The 14,575-nt window shown below is 38.7% G+C and overlaps 1 protein-coding gene across 1 annotated transcript; it reads right to left on the bottom strand.

Annotated features, from left to right (window-relative positions):
• Window positions 1-2,496: 2,496 nt before the first annotated feature.
• USP1 (ubiquitin specific peptidase 1) lies at window positions 2,497-14,176 on the bottom strand (the record flags this gene model as incomplete). The annotated part of the gene is made up of 8 exons (XM_082003011.1): window positions 2,497-3,229; window positions 8,126-8,327; window positions 9,456-9,626; window positions 10,366-11,084; window positions 11,566-11,726; window positions 12,265-12,372; window positions 12,728-12,851; window positions 14,007-14,176. 8 exons carry the CDS (start codon window positions 14,174-14,176, stop codon window positions 2,497-2,499), a joined length of 2,388 nt encoding a protein of 795 aa, XP_081859137.1.
• Window positions 14,177-14,575: the final 399 nt, after the last annotated feature.

Here is a 14,575-nt window from a genome sequence, read left to right as displayed (position 1 = left end):
CAAGCCATAAGAGAATGAAACCTTAATTTACAGTAGTCCTTATACATTGTTTCTTCAGCTAGAAAAGCAGCTATTTTAATCCAAATCTTGCATAAATAGCCTTTGATTTTACGGGATAGCTCCATGTCAGTGTAAATCTGACTGGCTTCTCCGTACCTGTAGCTCAGCAGTTGTGTAAAACTCGAGTGTAACGCGATGGAAAGCCAAGAGCGGGCAGCCACGTTGTGTCCTCCCTTGCAGCAAACTACAGGCCCTGTGTGCAGTCCAGGACATTAGTTACTGTGGCAAGTTACTCAGGAAGGGTGGCAAGTCCTTTACTTGAGTAAATCTCAAAAAACCCCACCCTATACCCTCAATCCATGTGCCAGAGGAGTGTTTTTCACTCAGCGTGTTCCAGCTGATGGTGTTTTCTGTTCAGCTGCCTACAACGGACGTTTCTCTCAAGGTGTATAGTGTGATGGAAGACAGCTGGGTCTTCCTCCCATTACACTGCAGCCAGTACTTTGTTAGATAGAAGGGTAATTTTTTTCCCTGGAACATTTCCTCTTCCTGCAGTTGAATGAAAAAGCTAAGTCAAGTCCTGGTACAAGTGTGGAAAAATAAACTTTCATTTTCAGGCTGAAACTCAGCAAATCCCATACTGCAGGCAGTAAAAAAGAGCATTCTGTAATGTGATTTGGCTACCCTTCCAAGGTAAGACTACAGTTATTTTTTGGTGATTTTTTTTTTAATGTAGCTTATTTCTTGGTTTAGACTATGGAATTATTTATTATGGTGACAATGCTTTGGAAAAGGGAAAGGTCTTAGTGAATTTGTAATTCCAGATTTTTCTCCTCTGTAGAAGACATCTGTACAGACATCTACTCAGCATGAGTTGTAAGCAACTCTAGTCCAGCCTTTCTTACACTGTTTTCTATTGTCAGCAGCTTTCTAGACTGAAACATATTTTAGCAATACATCATCATCTAGGATATACTCGAAAAATCAGAGGTCCACTCTAACATGGAAAATACACTAAATATATTTTTCATTAGTTACCTCAGTGTTCATGCTACATTATAATGAAAGATTGTAAAAAAGCTAGAGCATTGCAGAACAAACTAGGTAGTTTTCTAGGGCTTTTCCTTTAAATTAATTTGTATTTGAAAAAGTTTAAATATATCCAGAAAACTAGGGCGTACTCACATCTTGTGTATCTTTGTCTCTCTCCGCAGAAGCATTTCATGTCATTCCATCGATCCTGCGACAGCAGAAGTAAACACTCATCCTATTTTGTGTCATATATTTAAGAAGATTTCAATTGTCTTCAGTTTATAGGATTCACCTTAACATTTTAACATCTAAGAGATGATTTGGGATTTTAATTCCTAGTATTTAGTGCCAAACATTTGACTTGTTTTTACAATAGTCTGTTTCCCTTTCCCCTTGCCTGCGACCCGAACCTCTAGTCATCAAGTGCCTTCAAATTAGGATACGCTGTACAAGAAATAGTTAAAGAGCAGAGACGGTTACCTTTTAAAGCACTTTAAATCTTCCATTTCTCTAAGATGGATAGTTTCCCAATCTTCTGGTAGCAGTGCCCAACCACTTTCACTTTCCCTCTCCAAACACAAAAGTCTGATCTCATCATTTCAGATGCATATCATAAAAGTTTTTATTTCATATATACATTCTTAACAAAGCAAAGCCAAATGCTTTCGTTTTCCCACATTTCAGTGAGCTCCAAGTACAAATTAACTGTTATAAGATCACCACTAAGTTCCAGATCCACCCAGATATGCATATTAGAGGGCTTTACTCTTAAAAGTACAAAATTATTTTAATTACACTACACACTCCCCCTGTTTTGAAGTATTAATCACACCTATTTACACTTTGCCCACTTAACACCTATGCAACAAGATGCAAATTCAACTATTCAAATACTTCTCTTAAGTTCAGTTCCTTCCGACACACTAAACAAGGTTACAAGACCCTTTTCTTGTGCTTCGAGTTGCACCAAGCAGTAGAGAACTGGATAAGGAGAATAAACCATGTCGATTACCCAAAGACTAAATATGAAGTATTACTTCCCAAGTTACAAAAATACACAACTTCTGATGAAACTTGCTAGTTAATATACATTTACTCCAGAATATGAATACAAATAACTTTTATTAAAAAAAAAAAGCTAATAATACAATAGGCATGTCTGAGACCTAGAGTTGTGTTAAAACCACTACCGTGTACTGTAGGCATCATTTAGGAACTATACAAATTGGTGTTTCTAAAAGGTAATATCGCTATTCTCCAGCATAAAAGTCGTTATCATGTGAGTTAAGTTCTATGTCATGGTTTGTTAATTCAAGTTGAGCCACTTACACCAAACGAAAAAGACCAGAAACATTATGATCCAGTACCTTCAAAAACAAACAGCTGTTTCTTCCAGGTAGTTTTGATGCAAATCAGACCAAGAGGTGTATGCAAATCCCTAATATTTACAGTCAAAATACAGAATCACTCTACAATCTTCTTATAAAACAGTAGGTAAGGAGTTGATGTAGATGACGATGTCGGAGAAAGAGAATTCAGAAAGTCCTTTTCTTCCGTAACCTTCACTTCGGAATCATCAAAAAGCAACCACTTCCCTTCATACTCTTTCAGGCTCTGCAGTACATACAGAGCTTTGTTTTCTAGTTCACTGGAAGCAACACCATTTTGCTCACTGTGTTCTGTGCTGCACTCCGCGCTTCCGTTAGTGCTGCTAGACTCAGGATTTCTGTTTTCAGTAACTATGTTAAGAAACTTCTCGGTGTTAGCTGGTTTGTTGTTGTACAGGTCACAGTCAGACCTGCTCTTCTGCCCCCCAAGAAGTCCAACAGCTTCCATGTTCTTTTTGTTCAGAACTTTACCCGGCTGTGCGTTTCCATTGACTCTAAAAGAGACTTCACCGTCGTCGTAGTCTTCAGCAACAGTTCTTGCCTCCTCCTCATTCAGTGGTTCTGGTTTAATCATTTCGTACATTTGGTCAGTGATGAAGTTTCCCTTGTCTAACTCTAGGCTATTAAGATCTGTAATTTTGACAGAAGCTGTGTAGTGTCCACTGCTAATCGTAATGCCGCTGTGCATTACCACTGCAAATAATCCGTAGGTGTCGTTGGTCGGCTTTGTGCTCCATTCTTCCAGTGACAGTTTGAGAGGTGTCAGTAAGGGAGTGTTTATCTTGGATAGTCCACCATAGCAATCAAACCTTTAGAAGAAAAATGAAGTTAGACGTCTTGCCACAAGGGCTCACAATAAACACTGCTTTAAGTGCCCCATATATTGTGTCTATATTCTTTTCCTGCTATTAAAAAGACACGACCGAACTGAACATGAGAAGTTGCTCACTTTTCGACTGGCTTATCATGAGCATCTGTCCTAGGCCACCCCTGTTCTGTATAGACTTTTTTTATGAGTATGTATAATGTTAAATCTTGCCGCCTAGTAACTCTGTATTTTACCTATTTAAGAAACTCTCTTTTTCTGAAGTGTTGGCTAAAGTTAAGTTTTAAATAGTGACGATAAAAGGAGTTATCCTAATTATTCAGTTATCACTTGTCCTTCTATGCATGAATATACCTGCACTTCTTCCCAGCCACCAGCCTGCTTTCCAGACTGAAAAAAACCAAACTCTTCAACATCCAAGGCTGAAGTAAGCCAGGTTGGGTTGGGTTTTTTTTTCCCCCTCAAACCTTTGCAAGAGTCATTTACTAAATAAAGGAATACAAATCTATTTTACTTTCAAGTAGCTTTAATGTCACTTAGAAAAACTGAGTTCTTGCTAGAGTAAATAATTTTTCTCAGATCATCTTAGTGCACTGTAGTGTGCTGACAGTGGTACACAATGGTTATCACTTTCTTATTACTAGGGTTTCTTCATTAACAGTCCTATGTTTTTCATTTTTTTTAAAACAACTATCTAGATGATTTACTTTGGAAAAGCACCTAGTATTCCATAAATATTTAGCATTTCATTCACAGTGCACAGATTTACAATGAGAAAAGTCCTTTCATTACAGTAAGGATCTTCTAAACAGTTTGAAAAGAAAATAAGCGTAGGGACTTTTACATCGCTGTGTATTAGCATCCTTGAATGATTCTGATCTTACATGGTTTACATATTGCATCAGCCCAGTTTAATTAACCCCTTTATTTAACGATATGTTACGGTGTCCTAATAGATTTCAGCGATGATGCAGTCTTGCTCAACTGTTAGGGTGTTGTAGGGAAAGATATAGGGGAATATAGACAAACCCTATAAAACTTAGGTTCCAAAGACCTAACTACTATTATTCAACTTGCATTTTATCATAAGAAAGAATAACTATCTTTAATCCAAGGAAACTGTAAATGTGGCATAGCAGTATAAGCATAACTGCAGTAACAGAATATTACTTTAGTTTTACTGGGTTTAGTTTTGATTCTGCTGTGCTTCTAAACATTCCGCTAATGTTCACAGCCATAAAGCCTTATAAACATAAATACATTTACACACACACAGATGTCCTCAGTCACTCAAGTGTAATTAATTGAAATCTAGGCCTAGGCTTACCATAAACGTTTGACTCCACCAAAAGAAACACAAAAGAGCATATAATCAGAAGTGATAAAACTTAAATCTTCTGAAAATCCCTATTATTGGTAGCCAGAAATAGAGATATTCAGAAGAGAGTCAAGAAACAGAGAAACTGCTTGCTGATACTCTAGATCAGAAATCCAGTTCCACTCAAGCACACTGTGACAATCATATTAACATAAAACATTAAAAAACAGGCTCTACCTTTCTTCTGAATGAGATCCAGCATCAGAAAGATTTGGAGAGGAGGAAATAAGAGAGGAAATCTTTTCCTATTAGCTTTTTGTTCTTCTTAATAAGAATCTGAAGACAGAAAAATTGCATGCCAAGTACTCTGCCTCCTCTGACTGATGCACAGCAGTTCATACACAACAAACTTGATTTCTGCAACTATATCTTTTGAGGCCACAAATTAGTGGAACTTCACCCACTGTACTGTACTGAATTAATACCTCAAGTTATTATAGACCCTTAAAGACTTCAGTTATTTTACTGTGACGCTTTTAACACGTAATAGTCCAAATAAAGACTTACAATTACATAAGCACTGTTTTCACTAATTTGCAAATGTGACTGTAACAAAACCTAAAGTAAACCTTTTTAAAAAAAATAATTAATAAACCCACCTGCTCTTACCTGATACCATTTCACAAGACAAAAATCTAATATTCTCACCAATTGTTAAATTTATATAGGGGAAATGCTTAATTAGATGTTACCAGTTAGTTACACATTTCATCTTAACAGCTTCCCAGTCTGAGCACACATGGCCTAGCACACACACTTGCCAAAGAGAGTTACTCATCCCCAGGCAAGCAGATTTTCACACTGGCTACTTTATTTAAAAATCAAAACCAAAACCAACAAAAACCACTTTGCAAGCCAGCAGCTAGAAAAGATGAAGGAAATCCCTACCAACTGCAAATATGTACATTACTGTTCCCCTCTGCTTCATTCCTCTTCATTTACATAAAACTCAGCAGAAAACTCAGTAGAGCACAACTGAAAAGCAGACAAGATTTCAGAACTTTTATTGGAGCTCTGAGAAACTGTATGAAGATTCTTAGTTTAAAAATCTCAAGGCCAGCAAAACAGTCTGTCATTACTTTTAGGGCAGACCATTGCAGTCTGATTTATGAAGACAGTGGTATATTTTACAACAAATATTACAAAGCTTACTTAAGTCAATTGGGGGAAGCTCCATCAAAGCTCATTGTTCAAAAATCACTGCAAGAGTGACTCTGGATACTACGGAGTAAGCCAGTGCTTTGGTTTACTTAGCCTCGCTCTTCCCCATTGATTTGCAGCTGTGCTTTATTACTCCAAATCAGGATGTTCAGAAATGACATGGGTTTGTCCGAGATAAAGCAGCCAGGCCAAAAACTGGGAAACAATCTCCTAAGCAGTTTCAGCTTCATCACTGACTCCGGTTCTGCATCTGAATTTTTCCACTCTTGCTTCCTTAATCTCTGGCTGCTAGCACTTGGCAGAAAATGTATAGCATGATTCAGAGGACCCTTGAGGAACACCACAAGAGACTGGATTCAGTCTGACCCGGATATAGGTCTGAGTATTTTGGAGCAAGGACCTGAAGATTGCCAGGACAGAAGAAGAGGTAAGTGATTGAGGAGACGGCTGGTTAAGCTTCAAGCTGCAAGTACTTCCTCACAGAAACAAAAAAGTAGCAAATGTGGAAGCAAACTGAAGATAATACTCAAGTTTCCTTTCGGGTGGACATCTCGGGTTGTATTTTTTTAAAGAGCCTATAATCATACTAGGACACCATCTCGCATCAAGGACTACTTGACAATAGCATTACCATTTTTAAGAAGTGTGCAACTTTTTCTCTGCCTTGTGACAGTGCAATATTACGTAGAACAATGAAAAGACAATTTTTTATGTTATGGTCTTAGACTTGTATGAAGAGAAGTCAGCAGACATTACAGAGACAGAGGAAGTTTCCTTTCTACTTTGTCAGAAACCTAGATACTCCTAAAAACAAATACTAAAACCAGGCAGAGCGATAATTCTAGTTTTAACAATCTTGGCAAACTACCTGTAAAAGTATCTTAATATAGTCCTTGACGCTAGTTACTTTACAGATCTTATTTATATTGACCACAGTTATCAGCACTTGCTTATAGAGCATCCTCTGACAAATCATCTGTGAACTTATATGCGGTATCCGTATACTGCCAAAGGTCCTATATGCTACAAAGTTCTAAAGTCTTGGTGATGCAAATATCATAAACTAAATTCCATGGAAGACTTCATGTATCAGACTTCCTGCTGGCAAGGTGGCTCTGAAGGTCTAAAGCCAACCAAATGCAAACCACAGGGATTCGGGTGGATAAAAGGCCAGACTAATTTGTGCCTAAATAACTTACTGTACATCACAGAGCAGCTCAGTGTTAAGTCTCAGAACTACGCCTAGCCACCAGGTTATAAAACACAGGCTGCAGCAGAGAAGGGTGCTTGGCTCTCTGGAACAGATGCCAACTAGGGGGATGCTGAGACCAACACAAGCTTATCTTCTTTGGCTGCATCTGGCAAAATCAATGCAGATAGCAACAGTTATGTTTTAGTGAATACCAGGAAAAGTTGAAGATACAGGCCAAGTCCGAAGATGTTACTAAAATTGTACAGTCACTCTCAAAACCACAATTAATGATGTAACAATTTTTTAAAGGATCTGGGATAGTATTCTATAGTTTAAAGGAAGTTTTTTCCTGATGAAGCCTTCTGTCGTTTTACATTATTTGAATCTCAGTGGAGAAAAAAAGAGTTTACTGCAAAACGCTGTGCATGAAGTGCCATGGCTTGGTTGCATTTGTGTACAGTACTGTAGGGACGGGTGGGTTGTTTTTTTTTCCCCTCCCATCCCAAAGGAAATCTCTACATTCCTAAGTAAGAAAAGGGGTAAAGAACACTCTCAAAAGAATAATCTCTCTCAAAAAATAAGGATCTCTACAGTACATAACATTAAACTGATTGCTCATCAGTTGAACGTCAATGACATTGATATTACTGTATTTTTAAAGGAATTGATCAATTTTTCTGTACTGTGTGTTACCTCTTTAAAATGTTTATCTCCTGATTTTTCCCCACAAATTTTAGTAGTCATATTCCATTAGAGACCAAAGTATACTAACTGCAACCATAAAATGCAGTTTTGTTCTCATTACTTGTTCTGCTGAAGTACTTAAAACCTGCCTCTAATCTCATGCAGACAAGTAAACAAAGCTTTAAGAAACATCAGGACATCAGGCTGTTGCACAAATACAGCTACAACAATTTCTGTTAAGAAGTCTCCTGAATGTGTATTTTCCTGGAGGTAACCTCTGCCACTACTTGTAACAATAGAAAGCCTTTATGAAATTAGGGGCTATGTCCCACTGATTTAAGTTAATTTCAGTCTAGAAATCTGCTTTTGCTCTTGGAAAAGTTACAAAACATTTTCATCTCTTCTCCTAGGATTTTCCTTCCAACAGCACACCGTTTCAGAATATAGTCAATCTGCATACTCACTCTAAGCCACTAGCAGCAAAGCACTTCAAATGAATTGTTATAACTTCAGGCATTTTATCGAATAAAAGGCTGCGTTCTGCTTCTGTGTAATGATGGCAGTTTTCGCAGAAATATTTATCCTCTCCCACAATCCTTTCCACTGACGCAAACTGTGAAATTGCCCATTTAAGAGTCTTCATTTCTGTTTTTGGCTCTGGAGAAACTGTAAGAGAGAATCATTACATTCACAGATATTCCATTATTTACATTTCCAATGCATCCCACCAGAATAACAACAAACGAAGATATGTCAAGACCTGTTCAAAAACTACTATCAACACTGTAAAGAACAGTCAATACTTATGAAAATGTATTCACACCTTTGAGTCATTTCAGGAAGTGATGAAAATATCACTTAATGGATATTATTACTTAAAACCTACGGTTTTCACCAAAGCTCGTCTTCAGATCACATGTACTAATTCTGCTGCCATGTCTGGAAATTGGGTGCATGTATTCCCGACCAGAATTTCACTCATTAAGGCAAACTTCCAAAATAATCAGAAAGTTCCCTTTCACTTTTTACATTTTGCCTTCCCCAACAGCTTCACACTGCTAATGACAAGATTACCTACACCGTCGGTAGTGTTTTATGCAAGAACACCACCATACACACACTTAACTCTGAAGTTCTTCAGCAAAAACGGGGGGCAAAAACAGTAAAAGCTGCTCCAAATTAAGTCCATGCGAACTAAAATTAATTTAAAATTCTGAATTTCAAAATATATTGTTGCCATGCTTACTTTTGAAAATAGCTAAAAACTAAATAGAGATCACCAAAATTTGTAAAAGACACCAGAGGACTAACATTTACAAATACAAAACAAATGCTATTAAGGCAACGACAGTCTAAAATACTGAAAAGACAATTTTTTAATTAAATTAACAAAAATACGGTTTCCCATTTATTTTATTTTTGAGAAAAAAATGCAGATATTTCTTATAAAACGAAGAAAAAGAATAATAATTTCTTATCTGGGAAGAAACGAAAGACCCAAATCAAAGAAAATACGTATTTATAAGCAGGAAAACATGTACGTAAGTGAAGGACTGTAAACAGTCTGTGTTATGTGTTAAGACCTGAAACAATTTTAATACTGTCTACATCTGCCTACATTATCAGCGCTGTGTTTCCAAAGTCTGAAGTTAATCAGGACAAGAGATACCAGAACAGCCTCTAATTTTAACTGGCACAAACAGGAACAGCATTCCTTGATAACTATGGCACTGTCCTCCCTCAACAGCTTGGCTGAAGCAGAAACATCCACCAGCCTTTTCAGTAATTACTTACTTTCAGAACTCTCTTCAGTTTTAGAAAGTTCATCTTCTTGCACTGGAACGCTGATGTCCTGAAAATCTTCTCTTCTCTCAGTAAAGCACTCGCACTCCAAGCATCTTGTTCTCAGTACTAACTGGCCCTGGAACAGTTTCTCCACTAGTTCAAAAACAGCCAGCTCTGTACCTAGAGAAAGTACATGCCAGATCATTTATCAAAATGCATTTTATTCAAAAGACACTTCAGAACCTGGCTATACTTCTTCCAATATCACTGTGTTACAGCCATGGCCTTCTAGGGATTCCAGATAGGTATTTTAAAAAAAAAAAAAAAAAAAAAAAGGCTGCTTACCACATGCCATTTTCACAGTATCATCTACTGGTTACTGAACAGGGAGCCTCCTTCTCCTGGCCCTCAAACTTTAATTTCTGTTTTAAGTTTAGGTTCTTATTTTATACTTGAAGTGTGATGCTGTCACATTCTGGAAAATTTGTCATCAACGCATTGCCTTCTTAGTATGGACTTTTGGTCTTCTCAGGGAACATCACACTTGTATTTTTGCCTGGTCTCTATTTATTCTCAATCCTCTCCTCCAATACTGTCTGAACTTGTTGGCCAGTTTTAGCCACTACTGGTGATAATAGAAACCTGGTAATATTCTGACTTTTTAAAAATTGTACAATAATTACATAATGTTAGAGAAGTATGTCTTAAGATCTAAGCTAAACAGGTCAAGTTAAAAAAAAAACAACACACAAACACGTATAAAAATAAATTCTCTTTCATAAAATTTTTTTTTCAATTCCTGAAAATGTAATTTTCTATTTAGAGAGATCTGCTGACTATGCAGTCTGAAGGCTGACTTTCCACGCATAGTAATTTCTTAATCATACTCATTTTAAGCCCATTAAACTTGTTCACCAACCTTCCTTTTTTGGTTCTTTTTCAGTTCCTTTTTCATTATGGCTTTCCACAGGAGACACTGGTTCGTGATATTCTTCTTTAATATTGTTACCATTTTCGCACTTCACAGACGACTCTTCAAGCTCACAGTCTTCATATTCTTTCCCTGGGTCTTTAGATCCCAAGTGTGTAGTTAACTTTCCTAAACTATAAAATTTAGACAGAATACTAGGTTGTTTGCATGAAGATTTTAACCAGTTTAATCTAAGCCGTGACTTCTTCTGCGTTGGCTTTGCACTCTCATTTTCACTGGAACACTTGGCAATGGCATCAGTTTGATTTTCTAGCTTTTCTCCTGTTGCTTTTCTCTTTGACCTGGTTTGTCTTTGATTTTCTTCTGCTGCAATTTGCTCTTTTGATACTTTGGATTTTTTCTTTGCATTGCCACCCTCAGCATCACTTTTTCTTTTCCCATTTCCTTTGAGTAGCTTGTCTTCAGCTATCTCTCCAACATGACTACTTGGTACATCCTCCTCCTCCTCAGCATGGTTGCTAGTGCCATTGCTCTCATTGTTTTGATTAAGTTTTTCCTCTAGTTTAGCTGTAGGCTCTTCCATGGGCAGTTTGTTCAATTCTTCCTTCTTCAGAAGCTGACATGTTTCTTGAATGTTACCCAGGATACACTGCAGAACCTCCTGGGCATCATGCTGCAGGTAGCCTTCATACATAGGGTTGAGCTCTCTATTAAAAGTAAATGAGCAAAGCAATGAAGGCTGGTTATTCTTTGCTAATTGGCTAACATGATTTGAGATTTAAATTAGGGAGTTTAGATATAAAAGCAGGGGAGGATTCTCTCCAGGCCTAGAGAAAAGTCCTCTCTGTCACCGATAGCAGTGGGACGGTAGCTACAGCCTTATGCTTTTAAACATACATTCAACTGCAACCCAGTAGTGATCCCTTCTCAAGTCAATGAGAACACTTACATACTTAGGGCTAAGTACTGTTTTACATCTGCTGCTGGATTTAAATTATATTCTTACAAAATGAAAATTTACTTTCAATTTTACAATATCATAGGGGTAACAAACACAGAAAAACTTACTTCCTATTTAAGACCCAAATTTAAGACCATCCACCTCCCGCAAGTCTCTAATGCTGTACTGTACAATGACCTCAAAACTTCAGGTGAAAATTCTGACAACGCGTTTAAGACATTTTGTACCTAAGGGTATTTAGTAGCCTTCGTGGCTGAGTAGCAAGTTCATCTGTGTATTTTTCTGGGTTTAAGAGAAAGCTGGCTTGAAGCTGCTCAACTGAAAGAATCAACGAGTGCAAACTGCAGATTAGTTCGTAACTTGCCAGCGGATCTTCTTTACAATTTCCCTGCAATAACAATATAAAAAGAATAAAAATACTTGCAGTTTTGTACATGACAACAAGTTAAAACTTTTTCTCTCCTGCCCTCACTTAGTTTTCTAACAGACATTTGACAGACTTTTTTGTCTGCTACGGGAATTAGGCGAGTTTCAGAGAACACATTGCTCTCGGCAGTAGAAAACAAATATAAAACCAGATTAGCTGGTATTTTAAAAACGCAAACCATCTTTGCCCAAACTCCAATTTCCATCCGCTCAAAGTACTGTATCATAATTATCTTAATGTCAGAAGCATAGTGAGATATAGTCTCGCACTTCTTCTGCTAAACTCGTGCTTACAAGTTTACAGACACTCTGAACACTCAAGCTTGAACACAAGTTCAAAACAAGTCAAATGTATCTTCACCTGAAATAGCACTGTAGAAAACAATACTGCAAAACTTCTTACAAACAGAAGAAATCACAGCTAAATTCTTACTACACTCCTGGCATGCAGCCTCACTCATACAATTACAAGTACAGGAACGTGTCGTGAGGTACGCTACCTTTTCTGCTTTTTGCTCTCCTTCATCCTTCAAAGATTCTTTCTTCTTTGAAATTATATTATATAAATGTTTTACTCCAGTTTTAAAACCAGGGCAAAAATATAATACCTGAAAGCAACAGTTCAAAACAAGAGAATAATTGGTAAAGTAGGAAGTTATGGAACGTACATACCCACATTTATGATCAAACTAGCTTTGCGCCTCTCAAGGCTGCTGCACAGCACGTGAAGATGCAGGATTATTCATAGCAGGGAGGTGCCCAGAGTATGTCAACTGAAAAATTATCCAATCGAGGCAACCTCAGGTGCACACATTTCCTGCAGCATCATCTTCCCCCCCCGCAATTGAACTTCCTTCATACTACATCCAGACATCTATGTAATATCAAACTACGAATCTCATCCACTTGTGCTTAACCAAAAGAAAAATCATCTTTTTGAGGCCCCCCTGAACATGCTCTTACCTGAAGTACACTGTTAAGGTAACAAGTGTTACCCAGATTGTTCAAGCCCACAAAAGGCAACATGTTGTCTTTTTTCTCACAGCTAACGAGCGAGGGAGGCTGTGCTGCAGGAACAACCTGATCACTATTAAATAGAGAAAAGAGTGCATAAGAGACAATTTTTGAAAATTACTCCTTCTGGTATGCATGCACATCTCTCTCCTGGCCACCTACCATCTCAGAGCTAGCTTACAGAATTAAAACCATGTAAAAGTGTTTCTGAGAGCATCCGTACGGCTATGCTGGGCACTCAAACACAGCCTGCTCAAATGTAACACTTCTCTTCAGCAACCTACACAAAAATAGACAGGTTTACAAGAAGCAGGCAAATCTGCTGTTAGTTCCAGTACATAATTTTCAAAAAATATCAGGAGGCTGACTTAAGGAACAAAAAAGTTCCCTTTAAGATACTTCTGTATGTTCTGTGTTCATTCCTAAGGCAGTGCTAAGAAAAATGTGTCTAGCACATATTTTGTACTACCCCAGAATCTACTCCAGATTCAAATCACTTAATTTCTGGAAGCAAACCAAAAGGATAAAAACCAGCCAAAAAAACCCCCACCCAAAAAAACCCCAAAAAATCACAATAACCTGGAACCGATGAACCTGGCACATCATACGCAGTGATAATGCACCATACTGACACAACAGAGCCACATTTTAAAGTCTCCAACACATTTGTAATTGACCATGATTAAGCAACTTTTCTTTTACCCATTTCAATTTCCTCACTAGCTGCAATGAAATGAGTTGACAGATTTGTTCAAGGCTTGAAACACCCTAATGAACAACAGTAAGCAGCATAATCAATTATTTTCCTTGCAGCAGAAATAAACTTTGAAATGCAAAATTTTTTCATTCAAACTCATTTTGCAAAAACACACATTTTAATATACTTTAACTAATTCAGCACCAGAATAACTACCTTTTATCAACTTCGAATAAGGTAACTTCTTCCAATTATTAAAAAGTTCATGCCAGCTAAACATCCACAGTGCACCAAACTTGTTTTCTTAAATATGAACAGTTCTAGAAATCGTTATAGTGAATAGTTCAGTTTGATTAACGTGGCTTAAGGGTTTATTCAGTACACGTTGAAGCGCATACTTATGCAAGAATATACAACTTAAATGTGTGGATGGAGCAGCGTTGCTTATCCATTACATCAGACTCGTTGAGCTACCGGACTACTTTCACAATATTGCCAGAAACGCTTATTCAGAGCGAAACCCTTACATACATCTCAGAGCCTCTGAATTCGGAACTCTTTTGTTCATTTTCCTGGGACTCTGTAAAATCCAGCGCTCTTTTCGCTTCCTTCTTTTGGAAGAGCTTCAGCGACAGCCTGTTCTTCTTCGAGGGGCTCCCTCTCGCAGGCCCGGTGCTGTCACTCGGCAAGACCCCGGGCATCTTTCCTGGCGAGCAGGTGAACGGGGGAAGCGGCCAGCCCGGCCGGGAAGCTGCGCTCGCTTCTCACACCTGGCGCGCGCGCACACGCACACGCACACGCACACACACACACACACACACACACACACACACGAGTCGCCATTTACTTTTAGTACGGGAAACAGCAACGGCGCTGGAGCAGAGCGCGGCCCCGGAGCCCCCGGCCCGGAGCCCCCCGCCCCGGCCTCTGACAGCCGCCTGCCCTCCCCGGCGGCTGCCCCCCCGCCCGCCCGCCCGCCGCGGCGGCACCGTCCGCGCCTCCCGCCCGGCCCACTGCCCCGCGTCGCCCGCCCTCGCGGTCCCGCCCGCCCGGGAGGCCGCTCGCCCGCCGGCGGGGACGGCGCGGCGGGCCGGGCCGGG

This window comes from Phaethon aethereus (genome assembly GCF_964289735.1).
Source record: "Phaethon aethereus genome assembly, chromosome: 8".
Lineage (NCBI taxonomy): Eukaryota > Metazoa > Chordata > Aves > Phaethontiformes > Phaethontidae > Phaethon > Phaethon aethereus.
Note: the sequence above shows the minus strand (reverse complement) of the source record. Positions and strands in the feature narration are given on the sequence as shown.